The 24,601-nt window shown below is 42.0% G+C and overlaps 1 protein-coding gene across 4 annotated transcripts; it reads right to left on the bottom strand.

Moving 5' to 3' along the window:
• Positions 1–24: 24 nt before the first annotated feature.
• CCNL1 (cyclin L1) lies at positions 25–24,601 on the bottom strand. 4 transcript variants are annotated; one of them, XR_009868118.1, is made up of 13 exons: positions 24,226–24,601; positions 23,900–23,974; positions 23,297–23,406; positions 17,807–17,927; positions 16,366–16,430; positions 14,624–14,723; positions 14,413–14,517; positions 14,176–14,317; positions 13,972–14,083; positions 13,772–13,870; positions 11,136–11,356; positions 9,080–9,194; positions 25–116 (listed from the first exon to the last, which is right to left on the bottom strand). XR_009868118.1 is itself a non-coding variant. In XM_062212610.1 (11 exons), exons 1-11 carry the CDS (start codon positions 24,532–24,534, stop codon positions 12,780–12,782), a joined length of 1,587 nt encoding a protein of 528 aa, XP_062068594.1. In that variant the 5' UTR covers positions 24,535–24,593; the 3' UTR covers positions 12,344–12,779. The 4 variants fall into 4 exon arrangements, 1 of the variants encoding a protein (XP_062068594.1); XR_009868119.1 differs by lacking the exon at positions 25–116 and adding an exon at positions 8,165–8,390; XR_009868117.1 differs by lacking the exon at positions 25–116 and having other exon boundaries at positions 8,149–9,194.

Below are 24,601 nucleotides of genomic sequence, written 5' to 3'. Positions count from 1 at the left end.
TACGAAGTGTTCCCAGCACAGTTGCTTGCCAGTTCTGAAGCCAGATAAGAAATTTTATTTTTTATTCTGTTGCACAGGGGGTTAACTGAGTTTAACTTCTGAAAGCCTTCCTTTTCCTGGAAAAAAAAAAGTCACTTTGGTTTTCCACATGAAAGAGTAAAGCTTTTGCCAATGCACAGTATTCCTTCAATGATCATCTTGGTTTCCAGACAGCACTTGTTCTCCGAAACCCCCAAATTATATTTCTTGTGCTAAAAACACTTAAAAGTCGGTTGAACACTGGTTGAACTGATGACTTGTGGCCACTTGTGAATCCAACAGATGGTTTCGTTTTGTCTGGCCCATGCTCTCGCCTTGCATCCACTCCACCCCAAGAGCAAATCATGCAGAGACAGTATTGCTAGAATGACTCACTGCGGGAGTCCGGCCCTCACCAGGCTTCAGCCTCGGTCTCGCACTTACCGCTCATGGTGAAGGGAGTGTGGGAGACGGCCTGCCACCTCCCCAGCTTGCACCCTGATGGGAACAGGAGCTGCTGAGCTCCGGAGCGCGTGGTGGGAACAGCCTGTCAGGTCCTGAAGGGCCCCAGGGTTCTTGGGCACTAAATGCCATGTTATGTCCTTTCCAATGTGAAAACGCTCTGGGTTGTGCACTTGGCATTTGATTCTTGTTTGAGACACGGTGAACCCAACTGCCCCAAGAAAGTCACTCTGGGAGTCAGATGCGAGGAAAAGGACATTAAGCGCTTCAGGCCTCTGGGGAAAGTGTTCACCACATCAGGAGCTTCCGAGGGGGCTGGCCGGCCTTGATTTCAATATTCTCAGTGCCTGATACACTGTAAATACCCCATAAATATCTGTGAACCCACTTCAGTTCATCTCGGCCACCAACAGTCATTCACTGAGCACTTACTGTTTTGGCTACCTGGTGAAGACTCAGGATATAAACAACTGACAGGGACAGTCTGGGCTCGGGTTGGAGTTTAGGTGCAGAAATAGGCCAGGCACAAGACACCACACCGGCCAGCCCCCAGCAGTGTGTCTTAATTCCTCAGGGGACAACACAGGCTGCAGGAGGACTCCCTCCACCAAGGTCTTGTTGGGGGGGTCAGCTTTTCTGATTGCTGGGAATTAGGCTGCACTTTAAGGAAGTGAGAATAACAAATGTATCGAGTACCCCCAACACACTCTCTTCCAGGGTCTCTCTGCATATGTTACAGTTTCTCACCACACTAGGGAGGAGCTCCATCATTCTTCACACACACAGGCAGAGACTGAGCCTCTGAGGAGTTGAGCAGTTCTCAGCGTGGTCATTAAGCAGGAGGGGCAGACAGCCTAACTCCAAAACCCATGCCCCTTCCTCCACTGCTCGCTAGGAGCAGCAGTCTCCAACCTTGTCAGGGACCTTGAGACTTAACTGGAAGCAGTCTCCAGAGCAATCAGTTCTACTTCCAGGAAGCAAAGGCCAAGCAGGGCAAAGCAAACGCCCTCCGGCTCTCTAAGCACAGCCTTAAATAGGGAGGGGATGGAGACCCAAGGGTACTGGGATTGATCTCAAGACCTGGCTAGCTTGCAACCACCAAGAGCAGACAAGGCTAAGGCGTGAGTGTCTGCAGGACAACTAGGCAAGTTCCCATGAGCCCCCAGGTGGAGCTCTGAAAGACTTGATGACTCCCATCCTGTTGTGTGGATACTTTATCACAACCTCATGGATTTCTCCCACCACTGGCTTTCCAAAGATGTAAAACGAGTTAGTAATTGTGAAACAGAATGGCATCTGGTGTGCAGTGCTTATACAAATAGGGCTGTTGCTATCTTTATTCTTCTGCCAGCAGAAGTCAGCAAAGGCATGCCCCTTTAGAGTTCTTATCAAGGGTTCAAGTCTGAGTCAAGGGCCTAAATGAGGCTTAATTGGGCATATATAAAACTGCTGGCATTCCTTTGTAAACACAAGTTCTTATTGTGTTCAGAATAAGGCTTGGGGATCAGCTTTCTGAAAGGAAACTTGGAAAGAGATCACATGTAACCAAATAGTGGCCTCTAGTGGCAGAAGTGCTTATTGCTGACTTATATTGCAAACTACAGAAAGAACAGATCGCCAGAGCAGGGAACTGATCTTGCATGGAGATTTGTTGTGGAGGGGAAAAACAGTTGTCTGGAAACTGCAGCCAAGAGATGCCCTATACATTGGCAGTGTAGTCACTGTGAATCTAAAAGTCACTTCACGCTCTCTGAAGCCAGTGCTGATGCTCCCAAAGAGCTAGCTAAACACACCTAGAGGAAGCACAAATGGAGTGAATGTTTTAGAAAGTCACAACAGGGAAAGAAGTCTTTAAAATGTCCATCCTGGGGCCAGTGTTGTGATGCAGCAGGTTAAGCCACTGCCTGCAATGCAGGAATTCCATATCGGAGCACTGGTTCAAGTCCCTGTTGCTCCGCTTCTAATCCAGCTTCCTGCTAATGCATCTAGAAAGGCAGTGAACGATGGTCCTTTGTGCTTGGGCCCCTGCACCCATGTGGGAGACATGGAAGAAGCTCCTAGCTTCTGGCTTTGGCCTTGGCCAGCCCTGGCCATTGCGGCCACCTGGCGGAGTAAAGCAGTGAATGGAAGATCTCTCTCTCTCTCTCCCTCTCTCTGACTCTCCTCCTGTCTCTGTAACTCTAACTTTCAAACAAAAAATAAATCTTTAAAAAAAGAATTCATCTTTAAGGACACAGGCATTATCTTAAAAGGATTCCCACTGGCCACATCTGGGGCAATTTGAGCAATAAAATAACAACAGTAATGGATTATAACGCAATAGAATGAGTGCAAACTGGTCAACAAATTTTTTATTTTATTTTATTTTTTTGGACAGGCAGAGTGGACAGTGAGAGAGACAGAAAGGTCTTCCTTTTCTGTTGGTTCATCCCCCAATGGCTGCTGTGGCCGGCGCGCTGCGGTTGGCACATTGCACTGATCTGAAGCCAGGAGCCAGGTGCTTCTCTTGGTCTCCCATGCGGGGGCAGGGCCCAACCACTTGGGCCATCCTCCACTGCACTCCTGGGCCACAGCAGAGAGCTGGACTGGAAGAGGGGCAACCGAGACAGAATCCGGCGCCCCAACTGGGACTAGAACCTGGTGTGCCGGCGCCGCAGGCGGAGGATTAGCCTATTGAGCCACGGCGCCGGCTTTGGTCAACAAATTAATAAATGACAGAGAAGACAAAAAGCTCTTTCTTACGGTGAGATTCCAGTGGGTACGGGTAGAATAAATACTGAATTTCAAAATAATTCAGGCAAAGACCATCAAAGTATACTAAAATTAGTAGGTAGAAGTAGGATTTTAAAAACATATTTATATGACCTTAAAGTACTTCCCGCTTAAGATTCCTATAATTTACAAAGGGCAAAATCGTAGCATTTTAGTAGCGTGTACCAGCAGACAGCACCTTTAACCACAGATTAAGAGTTAACACTCAGTAAAGGGAATAAATCGACATCAGGTGCCTCCTAATTTGATGCGCTGAGGACACAACCTCACTTTCTGCAAAAAACACAAAACTGAATCCAATCACAAGAAAATCCTGGATAAACCAAAATTAAGGGATATTCTATAAAACCACTCGTTTACATTCAATGCACACCCTGGGAGGCAACGGTGATGGCTTCAGTAGTTGGGTCTGTGCCAGCCATGTGGGAGACTTGGGTTGAGTTCTTAGCTCCTGGCTTCTGCCTAGCCCAGCCCCGGCCACTGTAGGCATTCGAGGAATAAACCAGCAGATGTGAGCTTTGTCTCTTCATCTGCCTCTCAAACACTGCAGTGCAGCAGATCAAGTCTTCTTGCACCAAAGTGCCGGCCACTCTGCTTCTGACCCAATTTGCTGTTGTTGTGCCTGGGAAGCCACTGCATGACGGCTCAAGTACTTGGGTCTCTGCCACCACATGGGAGGCCTGAACGGAGTTCCAGGCTCCTGGCTTCAGTCTAGCCCAGCCCTGCCTGTTGTGGGCATTTGGGAAGTGACCCAGTAGACAGGAGATCCATCCCTGTCTCTCCCTCCCTCCATCATGCTACCTTTCAAATAAATAAAACAAGGGAGGGAGGAAAGAAAGATTATATTATAAAAATGTAGGGTCGGGGCCGGCGCTGTGGTGCAGTAGGTTAATCCTCTGCCTGCAGCGCCAGCATCCCATATGGGCGCCAGTTCTAGTCCCAGCTGCTCCACTTCCAATCCAGCTCTCTACTATAGCATGGGAAAGCAATGGAAGATGGCCCAAGTCCTTTGGCCCCTGAGCCCATGTGGGAGACCTAGAAGAAGCTCCCAGATCCTGGCTTCAGATCAGCACAGCTCCGGCCATTGCGGCCATTTGGGGAGTGAACCAATGGCAAAGGAAGACCTTTCTCTCTGTCTCTCCCTCTCACTGTCTGTAACTCTACCTCTCAAATAAATAAAATCCTTAAAAATAAATAAATAGGGTAATATCCTCGTTTTCAGGGAATAGATACTGAAGCACTTAGAGGTATACGGGCATCATGACTGCAAGCTACTCTAAAGCATCAGGGAAGATACTACACACAGTGAGTGACGAACCACATGTGGTAAACCGTTAATACCGGTGAAGGATATACACGAATTCTTTGACAGCTTTTGCAACTTGTGTATAAGTTGTTTCAAAATAAGTTTCTAAAGATGTTTTCCTTGGTAAATTTGAATATTGTTTTTCTTATACGACTATGGTGGGTTGAACAGTTTCCTCCCCAGATTCATGTCCTCCTGCAGTCTCAGAATGTGACCTTATTTGGAAATTTGGTCTTTGCAGATTTCATTAAGGAGAGAATTAAGGGGTAGGCCCTGGTATCCTTCTAACAGGAGAAGACATACACAGAGAAATAGGCCAAGTGAAGAAAGGGCAGCCACAAGTCAGACCGGGAGTGCCGGGAACTACCCAGAGCTAGAAAGCAGCAGGAAGGACCTCCGTCCTAGGCTTCAGGCAGAGCATGGCCCTGCTATAAACCACTGAGTGTGTCACAGTTTGTTGCAGCACCTTGGGAAACAGCACAGCTGGCCACCCCCAGCATACAATAAAGGCTCTCTGTCCCACAAGACACCCAAGTCTCGCATCCACAAGCATCTGTCGAGGCTAACAATGATAGTCATATGTATTGAACACTGACTACAAGCCTAATGTTAGCTGCATGAAATGCATTTCTTCCACTCTCATTACACCTGAATCCAGTGGGATTAACTACTAACTTTTCACAGATGCAAAAATGAAAGCTTAAGTGATTAAGTCTCATGCATATTCACACAGCGGTAAGTACAGAAGCTAAGCAGTGAACTTAGGAAGTTGAACTCCTACAGTCTACACTGTCTCTGCTTTAGTATTGGTTCTCATGATTCCCCATACAGGCTCCACTGCTCCAAGATGCACAGGCCTAGTGCTTCCCAGAGCATATTGCAGGCTGCCCTGGATTGACACCGGGGCACTTGCTTTTGTATTACATAGCTTCTTCCTCTTTGTCCTTTTTTTAAAGTCCTTTCCATCCTAGCCCAACTCTGTTTCCAGTTTTTTGTTTGTTTGTTTGTTTGTTTTTTTAAGATTTATTTATTTGAAAGGCAGAGTTACAGAGAGGTAGAGACGGGGCAGCGGGTGTGGGGGGGTGTGGTCTTTCATCCGCTGGTTCACTCCCCAGATGGCTGCAACAGCCAGAGCTGCACCGATCCAAAACCAGGAGCCGGGAGCTTCTTCCGGGTCTCCCACACGGGTGCAGGGGCCCCAGGACTTGGGCCATCTTCTACTGCTTTCTTAGGCCATAGCAGAGAGCTGGATCAGCAGTGGAGCAACCAGGACTCAAAACAGCCCCCCTGACAGGATGTCGGCACTGCAGGCTGGGGTTTTAACCTGCTGCACCACAGCACCAGCCCCTCCAGTCTTCTACGAAAACTTTCCAGGGCCCTCCAGGCCACAGGGAGACACTCACCAAGGGAGAGATCTTCCATCCTGTTGTGAACCTTAGACTTATAATTGCTCTGTACAAAGATCTCATGTATTATTTGCTCTATGGAAATATGATAAATCAGTTTGTGAAATTTTTCTCTAAGTGCTCCAGCAATGTAAGAGTTGCTCAAGTAAAAAATTCTAGTCTGGGGGCTGGCACTGTGGTGTGGTGGGGTAAAGCTGCCTCCTGCAATACTGGCATCCTATATGGGAGCTAGTTTGAGTCCCGGCTGCTCCACTTCCCATCTAGCTCTCTTCTGGGAAACCAGTGGAAGACAGTTCAAGTGCTTGAGCCCCTGCACCCACATGGGATACCCAGAAGAATCTCCTGGTTCTTGGCTTTGGTCTGGCTCAGCCCTGGCCATTGCGGCCATTTGGGGAATGATTCAGCAGATATAAGACCTCTCTTTTTGTCTCTCTCTCCTGGTAACTCTGCATTTCAGGTAAGATAAACCTTTTTAAAAAGTTTGGAAAGGTTCAAACACACTGGAGAGGTGCTGGACACAGGAATCGATCTGATTTTCTGCTGACTCAGCAGCCCGTACAGTGACACAGTCACAGGTCTTGAGATGTTTGCCAAGATCAGGAAATGAAAGGAGCAAGATTCCAGGCAGGCTCCACACCGACGCCTGGCTGCAGCGACTGCAGGCAGCAGGGTGACCGGGCATCCAGCACAGGAGCACGGACACCCTTCTCAGAGGGTTACCTGGCACCCGTCAACCGTTGCTGCCTTGAGGGACTGTGGGTCTCTGTAACAGCAGCTTCAAGTCTAGGCTTTAATGTGACTGGCTCCAATCAAAAATGTCAGCTACAGAATGAATTTAAGTTGTATTAAGTTACAAAAAAAAAAAAAAAAAAAGTTAGCCAGTGGTTCATTGAAAAGAAACATGATACACGTAAACCATGCATAGGCCCAGATTTGACTCAAGGCCCACGGGTCTGCTTCCCTGGGCTCTAGACCATGGGCTCTCGGAACCCATTCTTACTTTTGTAAAATGAATAAATTCATTTACGGAACACATATCAGATTTTGAAACAGAAAAGCACAAGTCACAGTGATGGCTTAGAAGTGTCAGGGCATGGCAGGATATGGCATTCATTCATCCCGCAGGTAGTGTTCAGTACATACTCCAACGTGGGTCTGATACTTCAAGATTAGGTGAGGGGCATACAGTAAGGAGGAAGCCCCATCCCTGCCACTGTCTTAGTCAAACAGCTTGCTGGAGGGTAAGCCTTAGGAAAAAGCCAGTGTGGGCCGACGGGAGCGACAGGCGAGTCTAGAGGAGCTTATTCTAGACAGGGTGGTGAAAGCCCCCACTGGAGGCAGGACTTCGGAGTGGGGGCCTATTACATGAAATCTGGGAGAAGAGCATTCTAAGCAGGGAGGCTCAGAGACAGAGATGTGCATGAGTGAGAAGAGAAAATGTGGAGCTGATGGGAGTGACTGCAAGTGCTGTGTTTTATGCAGTTAAATGGGAAACCATTGGAGGCATTATGTATTACAGCAACAGGTGGTGACATTCTAAATAGATCATTTTAGCTGCTTTGAACAGATTGTGGCAAAGGAGTCTAGAAAGAAATGCCTTGCCCAGCACTGTGGTGCAGTAGGCTAAGCCTCTGCCTGCAGAGCTGGCATCCCATACGTGTGCCAGTTCATGTCCTGGCTGCTCCTCTTCCCCATCCCATCCAGCTCTCTGTTTATGGCCTGGGAAAGCAGTAGAAGATGGCCCAACTGCTTGGGCCCCTGCACCCATGTGGGAGACTCAAAGAAGCTCCTGGCTCCTGGCTTCAGCTCAGCCCAGCTCCAACTATTGTGGCCATTTGGGAGTGAAAGCAGCAGCTGGAAGCCTCTCTCCCTCTCAAATAAATCAGAGGAGGGGAGGGGAGGGGAGGGGAGGGGAGGGGAGGGGAGGGGAGAGGAGAGGAGAGGAGAAAAAAAAAAGGGGGGGGGGAGAAATGCCACTACCCATACCAGAAAGGTGACAGTGGATCTAAGGGGATTTCAGTGGGTGTAAAAGTAGGCAGGGTAGGAATTTCCTGTGTACTTAGCACTGGGTTAGATTTCTACTACACATAGATGAGAAAAGCAGAAAGTCCAAAGGGACACTGAGAACCCAAGATCTCAAGCAGTATTTTCATTTTTTTAATTGTTTAAGACTTGTATTGTGCAAAATCAGATCTCAATCAACTAGCATCTTGAAACATATTTTTTCCACAAAAAAAATTATTTTAGAGGCACAGAGATACAAAGCATTCATCTGCCGGTTCCCTCCCCAGGTGCCCTCAACAGCTGAAGCTGGGGCAAAAGCTGGGAGCTGGGAACACAATCGAGGTCTTCTGAGTCGGTGGTAGGAATCCAATTATTTGAACCATCACTCTGTGCTGCCTCCCAGGGTCTGAATTAGCAGGAAGCTGGAATCAGCAAGAGCCAAGGTTCGAACCAGGCACTCTGATATGGGGACACAGGGCTACCCAGTCTTAACCACTAGACTATGTAAACACCTGCCCCATGGCATCTTTTGAATTATGTTCCTAAGAAATGGAAAGTTCAAACTTCTCTGAGTAGTTAGGTGCTTCTAATATGAACTATTTTTGGATGGCAAGCAGTAAAAATAGAAATCCCTCCCACATGCTCCATACACAACCTACAAAATGCCGTTTTAAGAGGCAGTTTGTAGCAAGAGGTTAAATACCTTGCCAAGTCACATAATGAGCTGACATAGAATCCCATGTTCTTTCCATTGCCCTGATGGACAAAGTTCAAATGTTTATTGTCAAGATGTGGCTTCCAGATATAAGGGGCTCAATGTGCACACAACGAATACTGCTCCCAATTTTCATATGTAGTAGTGGTTTTCCTGATTAAATCCTATGTATATTCTCCATCTCTCCAGCTAAACTAAGCCCCTCACTATTCCTACGGTTCAAGTTCCATTTTTTTCAAAACTGGCCTTAACAGTATCACACGGGGCCAGTGCTTGGCACAGCAGGCACGATGCTCACATCTTGTGGACTGCCTGGCTTCTAGTCCTACCTTCTGTTTCCACTTCCTGCTTCCTACTATGCACACCTTGGGAAGCAGCAGCTGACAGCTTAAGTACCTGAGTCTCCGCCATCCATGTGGGAAACCAGGACAGAGTTCCAGGTTCCTGGGCTTCGCCTGTCAGTTGCAGGCATTTGGGGAGTGAGCCAGCAGATGGAAGATCTCTTGTCTGCCTTTCAAATGAAATGAAAATAAACTTTTTTTCAATTAAAAAATCCTTTATAATTAATCTATTACAACTCATGCTGAGTTAGGATATGGCTCTTAGGACAAATGAATATTGTGAAACTGTCTCATTTTTGCAAACTTTCATGAAAACTAAATTTCTAGTAAAGACTTTGGATGCAAACTGGTGTTAATAATTGATGGCAATGGTGATAACACTTACAACTATTAAAGCACAGCCTAGAACTTATTAGGGACTGATGTTGTGGCATCCAGCTCCTTGCTAGTGCCTGGGAAAGCAGAGGAAGATGGCTCAAGTGCTTGGGGCCCTTGCACCTATGTGGGAGACCCAGATGGCAGTTCTAAGGCTCCTAGCTTCCACCTGGCCAAACCCTGGGAGTGAACCAGCTGATGGAAGATTTGTATCTAACTTTGCCTTTTAGATAAATTTTTCTAAAAATCACATTCTGCAACATTAACAGACTTGTACTAAAAATCAGAATTGGGGCAGGTGTTTGGTACAGGGATTAAGTTGCTGCTTGGTATGCCTGCATCCCCTATTGGATTCACTGAGTTGGAGTCACAGCTATGCTTCCAATCCAGCCTCCTGCTACTACTGTGCACCCTGGGAGGCAGAATGTGATGGTTCAAGTACGTGGGCCCCTGCTACCCACATAGGAAATGAGGCCGAGTTCCAGGCTCCTGGTCTTGGCCTGGCCCAGGCCCAGGTGCTACAGACATCTGGGGAGTAAACAAGCAAATGCAAGATCTCTTTGCCTTTCAATTTTTTTTTTTTTAAAGATCATTAGAACAACTTATTTGCATTTACAAGATTCATGACAGTAGGGGAAAAAGGTGAGACATGGAAAACATAGGAAACAAGGCTGCTGAGATACCAGCACCAATGATTCAGAATTGGGAATACCATAAAATACAAGTGAAGAAGACAGCAATCCAGCACCAGTCTAGAATAATACTCAGCTTCAATTTCCAGATTTCTGAACTGCAGACACCACCCTCCTCAAAAAAAAGGCTAAGCCATCAAAGCTGAATCTGATCAAGTCTCAAGACCCACCAACTTACAGGAAACAGGGAATAGAAAAATGTCCTGACAGCATAGGGTTACAGTGAACAGACCTAGAATGTGGAAACTCCTTAGGACATGAGCAGTCTCTCCAAATAAATTCCAAGTAAAAAAGAGGACATCTGTGGTTAAAGTCAGTGCAATGAATATGCACCTTGTCTGAAGCCAATTGTAAAAATGATCAGAAATAGGAAGGGCAATCTGGATGTTAGATGGTATTTAATATTTATATTATAAAGTTTTATATTTTAGACTGAGATAAAGATGAAATTTGTGTGACTCAATGATGAATTTGTTGGGTATAAACAATGCTCACTGCCCATGAATGCATCATTATTGTTGGAGCTGAGACAGGTACTCTAACTTCTGTGTTCCAAATTTCCTACATTAGCCTGAAAATTCATAGTATATGTATATATTCAAAATACAGTCTATATTTTAAATGCTTCTAGAAGTAGAATAGCGTAAGTTTAACCTTATGCTGCTCTGAAGTTAAAGTCAGGAGCACAATGAACAATTAGGAAACACTTCCTTATCTCATGTGCAAAGCCCACTTGGAAAAACAATTGCATTCCACATGCAGGTGTACCCTCTGCCAACTCCTCTTCACAGTCTTCAACCACAATGCTCCTACTTCCAAGCAAGGATTCTAAATTCCCATGGACTTTGCTGACACTTGCCTTCCTTCAGTAAGAAAGGTTTCATATTGAGGTAGCTAAAGGTCTTAAAAAACTGATTCACAGCTCAGCAACATGAAGTATAAAGAGCACTCTTAATGAACTGTTCTTTCAAGTTCGCCTGAGTTGCTAATACATGCTACGTCATGTTAGTTTTCATAGAAATATAACTGATTTAAGTAACATACCAGACTTTTACATCCAAATGAATCGTTTGCTTCAGAGTGGTCGCCTTGTGAAGCTATCCTACCAGCACCACTGCCTGCCAGTGAGGAAACATCTGGAAGTCATCTTTGGCATCCTCTTCCGAAGCTGTAACTTTTTTTAAACATCCTTAGTGGCAGTAAACCTCCTTGTGTGTGTGTATTTGAATTTTTTGGAAACAGCAGCAAATCATGTGGAGCCAAGTCTAGTGGACAAGGTAAGTAATGAGAGTGGGTAAAGAAAATTTAATTCTTTTAATTCTAAATAATTTTTCTAACTTTGAAGATCTCAAAGCTCACTTCTAATATATTGGGAAAATCCTTTCAATGTAACTTGAAAAATACAATGTAATTCAGACAGTTAAATAAAAAGTAGAATTGAAAGTCCTCTGAAATTCATGCATAAATCTTTTAAGAGGTTCATACAAAATGTGTATTATGGAGAAAAATTGCATAGATTTTGAAACTCCTTCCAACAATCCTTTAATTCCATTAACTTTCTGAAGTACCTTTGTCTTCACTGGATACCAGTTTTTTCATTTCCTTGATACCACTTGGGAGAGCCACATCCCATACTGGAGTGCCAGTTGAAGTCCTGGCTACTCCACTTCTGATGCAATTCTCTGCTAATGCACCTGGGAGAGCAGTGGATGACAGCCCAAGTACTTGGGAGACTACTTCTAGGCTCCTGGCTTCAGCCTGGCCTAGGGTCATTTTGATAATTTGGGGAGTCAATCAGCAGATGGAAGATCTGTCTCTTCCTGTCACTCTTTCAAATAAATTAAGAAATCCCATCATTCAATGTCTAGACCATAGAAAAATGTTAAGCCTCAATGATTAAGTCTTATTTACTGTCACAGTGCGTAAGGCTGTTCAGGACAGTTCCCTTTGGAAACAGTACTTGAAACCAGTTCAAAATTACCGGTATGGTCCCATTCAAGTGCAAATTACACTCTCAGTTCAGTGTTGTAGCATTTAACATTACATTGCTGGGCCACTGCCATTTGCTTCATCCATAAACACAGTGAAGACTTACAAATAGCTCACAATACAGATAAAAATCACATTTTTAATCATCTCAAACTACATCTAATGGAGTACAGAAAAGTTCATCAGAAAATCAGGACAGCCAATTTTACTATTAAACTTTTGCTTTTTAATAATTTATTTAAATAAGATATTTGAAGCAGTTTAGAAAAACAAGATTTGTATTTTATTTCCTTGTAAAAATCTTTACACATGCAGACAAACCAGTGTTAAGAAAGTATTCACCATCATTTAAACAAATAACCACTTAAATAGAACAGTGTCTGCAATTTTATCTGTATAAAAATAAGATACATTTTTACAGAATTCACGCTCCAGTTCTTGTAGCAATAAACAATACACAACTATAATAAAGTACAATTGAACCTGACCATGGTTTTCAATTTAGATACTGCTAGGGCATTTTAATGTGCAAAAAAATTTAACATAGTTCTTTCCAAAAGAAATGTCCTCAGTGTTTCTAGAGACCTAGAGAGTTTTAAAAAAATCAAATCCTAATTGGTTTGCTTTTAATGATGAGTCCATACATCACGCTGTAGATAGCCAAAGCCAGGAACTGATGCAGGCTCAAAGGAAGCAAAGTCAACGCCTGTGCCTGCCATGTCCTGAGCGACTGCTACCATGGTGCTTGCCTTTATGAGATCTCTCAAAGGAGCGAGATCTTTCACGCCTGTCCCTATGATGTCCCCTTTCATGCCTGTGTTTCTTGGCAGCATCTGAGTGATCCCGAGACTTGCTCTGAGATCGAGAACGAGATTTTTTCCTTTTATGACCATGTCTATTTGAACTTTTTAAATCATCTCTGGTATGCTTGGCCTTAAGGTGAGGAGAACCATGATTATGATGTCTTCGAGGGCTTTCACTGTGACTGCGGGACCTGCTTCTTGATCTCGAGCTGTATGTTCCAGATCGACTCCGCCTATTATTGTAACTTAGATAATAAAAATTGGAGGTTTAGATTCAGTCTCTATGGGCAACATATTATACTGATGGCTGCTTCTAAAAGATTCAAAACAAAACTACCAACTCCATTAGTTACAAGTCAAAATGGTAATTTTTCTAAACCTCCCCACCCCTCAACTTCTCCCACCCAAGCCTAAAATAGAGAATCTTAAACAAATATATTCCATGTCTATATTCCAAGGAGGGAAATAATAACTGCAAAGTATCCTAGAACTAGTCTTTTTACCGATTCTCACATGCTCAAAGGAACCCCTGAAGAGTAAGAGCCACAGGACCTAGCGATGTAATTACAAAAGCTAACTACTGATTCTTCAGCTATGGTTAACTTGATTATTGGTTACTTATAAGAAACTTCCTATCTGAAATGGAACAGAAAGGCAATGTTTTTACAATATAAACAAGGTAATTCCATAGCATTTTGTGGGCAGCCCTCATTTCTTCAAACATGAGAAATTAAAATGCCATTAAGGTAAAATACCATAAAACAGAAAGTACACGTCACCCTACCCCCCTCGGCCTCACAAGATCATTTCAAATCCAATTCTAGACTAAGAGATGCTTGATACAACCTGCTTTTAAGAATTGCTTTTCCTAAGAAAACAATGACTTACTGTCTTCGTGGAGTGTGCGATCTAGACCGTGATCGTGTTCTCGACCTTGATCGACTTGCACTTCTGCTATTTCTACTTCTTTTGCTGTCTTTTCTTACCCTTCAAAAAAATAAATAAGTAAGTATTTCAGTTACATTCTTCAGTGTTACAAAGTATGCACAAGATTCTTCAGGCTAGTTTTCTAATCTACATACACTCACCCATTGTAAGGGCTTTTGGAAGCCTGTTGTCTATCCTCAGGTTCTTTTTTGACTGTCTTCACATTAACAGAAACTGGTGACTTTTCTTCAGCTTTTATTTCTCTTGGGGATGCTTAAAAGACAATGATATTGACATATTTACTTCTATACATAAATGTTAAAACTTTCATTGTCCCCAATTCATTAAGTCCCAATGTATCTTACATGGTTTAGAAGCTGGAGAAAATCCTCCAAGGGTTGAAAGGGCTGGAGTTCCATCAGGGTTTAATCCTTTTGCTTTCAGTTTGGCTTCTTGTAAGGCTACTTTTCTTTTTTCTACTTCTTTTTCCAACAATTCATAGTTTGGCTGTTGGAGGACAATGAATTATTATTTCTCCTCTGCAGTAATTTAGATTCTTGGCACCAAGGCTATCAGCACAAACTTGAGCAAACAGAAATTACCTTTTTTCTGGTATAAAGCCGAAGCGTTTCTATGCAAATTTCTTGGATCTCCTCTTCTGTAGTACCAAAAAGAAGAAACCAATGGGGACGAGTTGGCAGTGGAATCTAAACCACAGAAATAGAATGCTTTAAGTTTTCCTTGGTTTTTATTAGAACCGCTGATAATACTTGTGATCTGTCCTACAGAACTAAACAGGCTGTCTACACTTACCTGAAGTGCTCTAGCTGCAAGGTAGATGCATGCACATGCTATAGTCTCTGGTTGAAATCGAACAAAAACATTGGTTCGAAGACTGTCATTCATATAATTCCTGAAAGATATGTCAACTATAAGCTTTTTATGTAAACAAATAAATTCTTCCAAACCTTACATAAAATTGGAGACTCAATCTACTTTATTCTTTTTTCTTCTCTTGTATTCACATCCTCATTCTAGCATAACAATAAACTTTAAAAGAAAAATCAAAATAAGAATTTAACACTAGAATCGTTCTTCAAATTTTCCTAAATATGAGCAAAACTTTCAAATAATTCCATATAACTTTCCAAATAGAACTTACCCCTGAAGTTTTTTTAAAAACATGTAATTCTGTAAAAAGCAATGTTCTGAAAGTCAATTCCAACATGACTAGTTTCATAAATGATAAACCACTCCAACAGTTCTTCAAGCCATTAATTAGTGACCATCTCTCCTTTATCCACAATGAAAAGCAGTGTCAATCAAGTTCTTTCAAAAACTCAAAATACTGTGACAGGGGTACAGAGGCATTTTCAATAGTAAGCACCCACCAAATTATATTAAAGAAAACTAAGCTACATCAGAGAATCTAGGTAGGGAAGCGAAGAGCAATATATAATGGCCTTGTTTACAAACCTTATTTGACTAAATAAAAGCAACAGACTATTTATTAGTGAACCCTCCCCACAATAATCCCAAATTAAAGAAATTTTACAAATCGCTGAAAAGCTTAAACTATAATTAAATGGATTACTTAAAAATCCTTACACCCATAGAAATTTCTAAAATCTGTTTTATAGAATACATATTTAAAATGTCATGCATTTTATAAAAGCAGTGAAACTTTACTAATATTAACTTAGTCCAAAAGCATGGCTGCCATAAAAAAGGCTATCTTGATGGAAAAATCTAGAACATTGTCCTACACACATCAACAGTTCTATGAAATAGTAGTTGTGGCTAAGCCACAAACTCCTTGTTGGATCCTGAGTTTAAGCAATTCTAAAGTCTATTAAAAATAAAGTACTTTTTAATTCTAATATTATCAGCTATAAATTAACCCAATATAGGAACTGGTGCTCATTCTAAGTTGCAGGTTGTAGCCTCCTTTGGTAGAATTCACACTATACACACTATAAATATAAGTTTAGTCAAACTTCTAATTAAAAAAAACCATGTAATTCATAATGGCTGGACAACAAATCTATCAAAAATGAACTACTCATTTTGATAGTTACAGGTATACATTAAATACATAGGCATGTTGAATAGTTACTTCTAGAAGCAAATATACAAATCCTTTTGACACCCCGACAGAACTAGAAGATGCTGCCAGATGGATATGGACCACTTCAGTGAATCTCGGATGAGAGCTTGCACTGGATTGGCTGGAGAGCAGGGCAGCCAATCAGGCCATCCTGAGGTCATGGGCTGAAGTGCAGAGGGCAGAGTTCTATGACTTACCATCATGGACTACCCTTTAATTAAAGAGTAGAAAAAAGAACAAAGTTAAATTGAGTTCTCCATTAAAAATAATTAGTCAAGCCAAGAAAACAGGAAGCAGAAATAAGCATTATTTACCTTTTAGTTAAAAAACAAAAAAACAAAAAGCCCCAAAACAAACTATCTCATTATTTTGGAAAGGGAAAATGAAACTTACTTTATTTCTGCTTCTGTTTTCCTGGCTAGGAAAGAAATGTAAAAAAGCAACTTACCAGGCAGTTTGAACCAGGGTTTGGTTACGTTCACATTCTAAGACTTGTAAATACATAACAATGATCTGAAGAACAAGGGAAAAAAACTCAATTTAGCATATTAGTTTTTTTTTTCCCCAGAGTACAGAATTCAATCAATAAAGTCACAGGAAATGTTAGATTCAAGTTCTATCTATAAACTGCATTGTTATAAACACAGACTAGCCTAAAGTGTACCCGAGATTAAATATGGGTTAATATACTAGTTACTAGGTTTTATAAAAACTATGCTTAGACTTATGTCCCAATTATACTGGGAAAAAAACTGGTTAGTCAACTCAATTAAAAATATTTTATCAAGAGCACCTTACTATATGATAAGCTCTGTGACCATTACTCTAATTTCCCAAGGTCCACCTTACCATGTTCCAAAACCACAAATTCTGCTTTGGAAAAGTGACACAATGGCTATGATACTGTGTAATGCTGTTATAAGTATAACACTAATCAAACACTAGTACTCTCCCAGTGAAGCTCAACACAATATGATGAGTAAAAACTACATGTGAAGAGCTTTGCCTCATTTCATATTAGGTGTTTCTGTACCTGTATTACCATCATTATTCCCATTTTTGTTTAGAAAAACAAAAACTAAGGGACACCTGCTAAGGTTACATAGCTAAAGACAGAGCCAAGCTTCTATGCCAGAGTCCTGACCCAAGCACCCACTCACAACCACTGTGCAACTGCTTTCATAGGTAATAAAGAGATGCTAAGAAAAAACCTACAAACTTTCAATAATGTTAACAATGAGTAGCCACCAGGCTCCAAACATTTCACTGTGTTACAAGCAGTGTGCTGGGTTCTTCTGTAACAAGACTTTTTATTCCTCAGGTATTGCACCATCTCCATTTTCTAGATGGACAAACTGAGACTTAACCATAGAAGAAATTATCAGGGCCGGCACTGTGGCTTAGCTGGTAAAGCAGCCACCTGTAGTGCCAACAGCCCATATGGGCACCGGGTTGAGTCCTGGCTGCTCTACTTCCAATCCAGCTCTCCGTTCTGGCCTGGGAAAGCAGTAGAAGATGGCCCACGTGCTTGCATCCCCTTGCACCCATGTGGGAGACCCAGAAGAAGCTCTTGGCTTCAGTTCAGCCCAGCTCTGACTATTGAGGCAGTTTGGGGAGTGAACCAGTACATGGAAGACCTCTTTCTCCTCTGGCCCTCTGTAACTCTGCCTTTCAAATAAATAAAATCCTTAAACTATCTATGGTTATATAGTTAAAGTGAAGATTTCAACCTGTATCTTTTTTGGCTCCCAGTTTACTGACAAATCTCAATATCCAAAAGAAGGCTTTTTAAAACTAGTAACACTCTGATAAAGACTCTTTTTTTTTTTTTTTTTTTTAAGAAAAGCTCTAATACTTACGAAATGTAATTTCTGTACTCTACAACTCACCTTATGGGGATGCTTGACATGAACACAAAATCCCAACTCCTTTAGCACCCTCCTCTCTGCCTTGATAACTTGATTTTTGGTGTTAATGTAGTTCTGATCAAGGATCAGGGGGCTTGGAGTCCTATAGTTTGTAAGAAATAAAATCAAAACTGTTTTGCACATCCAAAAAGATTTATTTGTGGCATCTCCATTTTCCCTTCCAACCAACTATTGGCAACAGAAACCAGCTTTTTAAACTCCTGCAAACAAGTTAAAGCATTAATCTTGTGCTGTCCAAGTTATGCTAATTAAATACATACATCTAGGCTAAGCTCCTCGAAGAAACTAACTCAACTGCCATAAAAAAAGCTCACTCAAATGCTCTTAGGTTTATTAACTTTTTCACTTTAGGAATATATGTATTTATCTATTTACTAATAGTAAGATGTACTATTATCACAAACCTCTTAGGTCTCCAGAGACTCCACTGATAAAAAGTGCTTCTGACAAGACTTAACACTAGAGAAAGTTCTAAGACTATAATGCACTCATTCTATAAAATTACCCACTTTATAGCTAACATTAAAATTAAAGAAACTAGTGGGTAGCAAGTTCAGATTCCCCAAGGGAGAAATCTGTTTAAACAAACTGTTCTAAGAACCTACCACTGTTTTTGTTTTAAGAAAATAAATTGAAAACTAAAGAATCAGCTAAATCACCCAAGAATATAAATGTGAAGTCAGATTCAGAACTCGGTGTCACCTATGTGACCCAGACCTAAAGGTGGTCAGAGCTGCAGACACTAGGCAATGTTTTAGTACGCAATGCAAGAGAAGAGAAGTAGAGGGAACCAGAAGGACACATTCAAGGTCTCCATCAGATGACTGAATTTCATGTTCGGGTTTCTACGATACCTAGGACTGCATGTATGTGAGAGTTCAATGTTTTGAAAACAGTACTTGGAAATGATGCCAACCTCAAGCGTTTTGTTTTTGATGTCTGGTTGGCGGGACCTACCATACACTCTTAAGTCTTATAATTCAAAGTGGTTTCTTCCCAAGCTTTCAATCAATCAAGAAGTTTTAAGGAACTAGCCTTTCTCACTTTCTTCAGAAAGAAGTTTATGACATTTACCCATGTCCTCTGATATATTCTTAAAGCCATCCAACAAAAATTTCATTTCTATTATGACACTGATTATATGGCAAGTACATGGGAGAATAAATATTTTGCCCCATACTCAATTTATTCTCAGTCCTAAGTCTTAAGAGTTTTCACTCGGGGTGGAACACGCCATCTATTTTAAAATAGTCATTCTGAAATATTCAATCAAATGTACATGAGCTCCAGAAAAACCACATAAACTCGAAGGTGAGAAAATAATCTGAAATGTGCTACAATATCCTTGGGGTAACACAGTATCAGTAAAAAGGAAGCCATCATGTATTTTCCTTGCTTTCTTCCATTTAAAGTCATAATGAAAACTGGAATGCTCATTAAACTAATTCTAACGATTCTGTATGTTTACCAAACTACACCCCCACAGAAACTAGCTGAGCTGATAAAGCAGCAAAATAGCTATTACTTAAATTAACATGTTGAAAAATGAGTTTTACTCAGTTCAATCCTGTAGTTACAAAATGTGTTGAGGCTACAAACTGGGAAAATGGGCTGCCTTTTAGCATTAAAGACAATGAACCCATTTTATCAGGACTGTAGGCTACACCTGCTCTTTGGGACAAAAACTTCAAATTTAACATTTTATACATGTATACACATATGTACATATATAAAGATATTACAAGGCATCTAAGGTTTATAATTTTTAAGGTTTAACCACTGTCACAGGACGTTTGGAAAAGTTAAATCCACCTTAGACTCTGATGACAGGTTGGTTATTTGATGGGTCTCCAAATGGTATTTAGAGATAAAACAGCTCTGGTGTTATAACTACACACCACTAAACTCTTAATCCCCTACAATCCAGACAGTAAAATGCACTGTTAAAATCCCTATGAAAATAATTTTATGAAAATGAAGTTGTCTCATCTTCCAGCCCTGATTTTTTTTCTTACTAAATATTTTCTTACTAAGAAAATCTGCCTTTAGAGTTGCCTTCAATGGCAATAAAATGCACTTGTTCTGGCAATTAACGACCTAATCACTTTAGAATGCTTATATGACTGGGAAAACTATCTGGTCCAAAAGAAACCCTAAACACCAAGTAATTCTAAAACAAATTATTTTGGACCTGCTTTGCCATAATCTTTTTTTGCATCAAAATCCCAAGGGCATCAAAATAATGATACAAAATCCACACATTCAACTTCTTGCTTAGTCCTGCTATTAACTGCAGTTTTCAAAGTTAACTTTATAGATGCAGAACTGGACACCACATTTTCTTCATAATCACTTTTAACACACAAATCAAGGAACTCTTAAGGAACATGTAATTTACAACTGTCTCTTGGAGATCAGTTATTTTGTATCAGAAGTGGAAAAATGTAGCACAGATCAGTAGGAAGCAAAGGTTCAGAAAAAGAACAAGTGACTTCTTTATATGTAACAAAGTATCAATTAGTATTTTCTGTGGAAACTCTCAGATCAAACTGAAATAAGCCTTGCAAAATTTAATTTCCTTCACAAACTTCCCTTGCCAATGAAGTTTGTGGACAAAGGCATTCTAAAACTCAAAAAAAAAAAAAAAAAAAAAGCTTCATCTAGTCAGAAAAACTGAAAAATCCATTATTGAACTCAAAGACCCTCCTTCTCTGTTTCTAATCTAAATTTTCTGATTAATTTTCAAGTTTTATGAGATCTATAATACCTAGAAAAATTATCACCTGATCTCTTAAGAATAGCTATTTTTCTTTAACATGATTAACTGAAAGACAACTCAACAAAACCATAAGGTTAGGAGGTCCAAACGTGGTTAGTCTCATGTAAAGGTAGTTATCAAAAGACTATACTGAAATGACATGGGTAGTTTAAGGAAGCAAACTGCTACTTCATACATGGAAATTCGTGAAGCCCTGCGACTTCACAGTAGGGACACCCTTTCTTTAGGTATCTAAAAACAGAAGACCCTCTAGAGAGTCGCAGACAAAACTGCAGAAGTTCATCGACTAAATGGTATCACTTAAGACTCCTCCAACTTCTACCATTACAGATACAGTGAAAATAGCACAGCACAAATATTCAATGACAGTGATTAAACCAGTCTTTATAAAAGCATTAAATTATGATCTCTTTGAAACTACTGGAAAAACCCTACTTAATGAGATACATGCTGCATCGTCAAAAGCAAATTATTTTAAAATATCAACCTTTCCTTTAAATTCAGCCATTAACTCTGAACTTATAATCAAAGCATAAAAAACTGAAAGGGGAGGAGGTTCTTTTTTAAAGCTCCCCTGTGATTCTGTGTAGCTAGGACTGAAAACCAGTCACCTAAAGGTTACATGAATGACATCTCTTCTGTTATTGTCAAGGTCACAGTATAAAGTTGCACATAAACTAGATTAAATCACAACAAATTGATATGCTTTACCTCAAGTGTGATAGCAACAGTACTTTCTAATGACATTAATCTGTGCAAAAATTTAAAAAAATCACTAAGCTACAGTTCTAATAACTTGGACAGCAAAGACAAAAGCTTATAACAAGAAACAGGAGTTTTTCTAAATGGTTCACCAGTGGCCAACCTGTTAGTCCCCGATTCCAGTGACCTATTCTCAGAGCACTGGCTTCTCCTTGGGGATTTTCGATACTTCACTCACTGTTGCCATGACGACAGCTTCATCTCTATGTACCACTCCACATCACCCAGGCTTTGGTAAATGTAGCTGGTCGCTGTATAGTCGGTTGCAAGGGAAAAAAGAGTTGAAGTTAATAACATATACAAGTTATGTGTCTGAGTAAACTTGTAATATGCATAGAAACACTTTTACATCCTGTTTTTAAAAAAGGCTTCCATGCAATTAACTCCTTTAAATTTCATGCTATAATCAGACTTCTAAGATTGAAACAAAATCAATTTCTCAGTAATGACCAAAAAACCCAGTTACATCAGACACAACAGTCAATCAGGTGGGGATTACTTTAATTCCAGGGTTTTTACAGTTAAGAAGATCTACTCTAACATCAAGAAACTCACAAGAAAATTTCAAAGTAGAACATCATATGCGATTGCCTACTAGTTGGCTCAATGGTTCAAAGAATACTACCAGAAAACTATTCCCTTAAGCAAACAACCCTTTGACTAAAGAGGAGGTGTGAGTGAGTTTGTTTTTAACACACTAAGGAAATCAGCCAGTATCTAAACACAAATTTAAGCTCAGAATATACTTAACCACAAGTTGAAATCTTCCATTACTTAGGGATTCCTCACCAAGGAACTAAAAACTTATTTCCAGACAGGGTAAATAAAATGGAGGAGAAAAGGAAAGTGTAAAAAAACTAAGTATCTGGACATAAGTGCTTCAGACTTCTTGGCTACACTAAATTTAAAGTTACTTTTGTATCTGCTTGTCTCAAGTTTCATTACTGCCTATCAGATTCAGCCAATAAACACTACTTGTACAGGATGCTGATTTGGCACTAACCAACAACCAACTCCAAAAACAACTTACAAGCTCAAACTCAATCCAAGCTTGTCTACCATCACAATTCCTTAAAACGTCAACACAAACTAACTACACCAAATATACCCTTCCACAGCATACTTTAGAAGTCATCCATCAATCCAGGAAATTCTGCAACAAAACTTTTTGGGAGCGCTTCACACGAACACAGGTTCTCAAACTTATCACACTGTCACAACACCTAGATACTATTTCAGACTCTATTTTCTTTCAAGAACAAATAAGGCCTTATCTAAATGCAAATCAGTCCAAAGCCAATCACTTTTCTAACCCACTCACTGAGACTGTATCTGACCAAAACAAAATACCTGTTTAATCCCTTTGACTTCAAACTTCAAACTTTATCATCCTGCAGTCCTTTCAGATCCGGTATTATGCGATTTATCGTAGTTCAATGTTGAGAAGTACTCTAACAAAAGCCAACCTCAATTGATAAAGAATTAACTGGAACTTCGAGTAGAAAAACAATCTACACAGAACTTTGCCACAGTATTTACTTGAACTACAGGGTTTAAAACTTTCAGCCTTCGGTCTTCCAGAGGTGGTGGTTGGGGGGGGGGGGAATAACTTACAGAATACACTCACACTTGAGCCAAACGTATTCCCTTTCTTGTTTAATCTTAAATCACGGGACTGGCTTCACAGCACTGTTAGGATTGTCCACAAATGAAACTGCCTCTACAAACTTTAGATAGCTGGTTAATTGTTTTTTTTCCAAATTAAGTATCAGTATTCCTATGTGAACTTTGACACCTAGATTAAAGTCAGTTTTCATTTGTGTCTGTATTGACTTGAGAAAGAAAGGTGTTTTTGACTTGATGATTGGTGCAGTATCAAGAGATACTATGTTCAATAATGCCAATCTTACCTTTTTCCTCTTAACTGCCGTAGATGGTGGAATACATTAATCACATCTCTTATCCGTCTAGGTGCTTCTTCGATTTTGGATGCAAGATTAATACAAGCCATGGCAACAATCTGAAAATAAACCATGCAAGGCCAAAAACAATGGTCAGACTACCCAACTGTTCACCGATGTTAGGACAAGAGCCCCTCCTCAACATCGAACTTATAGGAAGCAATCGCAGAAGCCAGCCGGGGCCTTTGCCGACTTCGGATTTACAACGGAAATGCCCAGGCCCCACACATGCTTCCCAGCTACACTACTAACTACACTCCCTTCACTGCGCTGCGCCAGTCCTTTCAGTTCTGGATCCACAAGCTCCGTCCCAGGAGTTTCCCATTTGGCTGAAAATCGCAATTTGTGTCGGGAGGACACGTGGGCTCAGGATCCATTTTCCAGTTTCTGAAACACACTGGGCAAGGTTCCCACTTCCCGGAGAGTGCGAACTCGGTACAAAGGCCTCCGCTAACCACTCCCTTTCTGGAAAAGCTGGCTGCTGCTGCCGCTAGCCCCCCCCCCCACTTCCGGGTGAAGAAATCCCTCTGCACCCGCCTCCGAGCTGCTCACCTCGAAACTGTGCTTGACAAAAGACTTGGAGTAGAAAAAACGGTGAAACAACACCTGCCCCGTTGCCATCGCCACCTGCAGACGAGAGAAGAGAACGGAAGCGCAGGGGTCAGGCGGGCCCGCACCAGGCGCCGCCGCCATTTTGTGCCGCGCTCGCCTCCCCTCCCCCTCCCGCCGCCCGGTCCTCCCGCCGCCCCCGCGCCCGCCGGGCGCCCGCCGGGGCCCAGGCCGCAGGGCTCCAGGGAGCCGCCGCCGCCCGGTCGGCCGGGGCCCAGCGGCCGTGGCACGCGGCGGGGCGGCGAGACGCGGCCGGCCGGCCCACTGACCTGCGGCAGCCGGAGGAGAATGCCGGCGGCCTGGATGAGCTCGCAGCCCAGGATGCGCAAGTCCGTCTCGCTGGGCAGGTCGAGCCCGTCCTGCATGGACGGGGTGGGCGAAAGCCTCTCCTCCGGAATCAGCGAGTGGTCGATGGTGAGCGAGACTTCCGAGTACAGGCGGTCGCCGATCAGGATCCCTCCCGTGGTGGTCGTCGTCGTGGTCGTCGTCCCGGAGCTGGAGCCGCCCGCACTCGGGACGGCCGAAGAGGCGGCGGCGGCAGCGGCAGCGGTCGAGGTCGGGTGAGGCCCGGACGCCATAGTCTCAGCGAGCTGCACGCACGCCCAACGCAGCCGGAACCCGAAGCGAGACTAACCAGCGTCCTCG

This window comes from Lepus europaeus, chromosome 2, assembly GCF_033115175.1.
Source record: "Lepus europaeus isolate LE1 chromosome 2, mLepTim1.pri, whole genome shotgun sequence".
Lineage (NCBI taxonomy): Eukaryota > Metazoa > Chordata > Mammalia > Lagomorpha > Leporidae > Lepus > Lepus europaeus.
The sequence above is the reverse complement of the archived record's forward strand: the minus strand, read 5'-3'. Positions and strand labels throughout refer to the sequence as shown.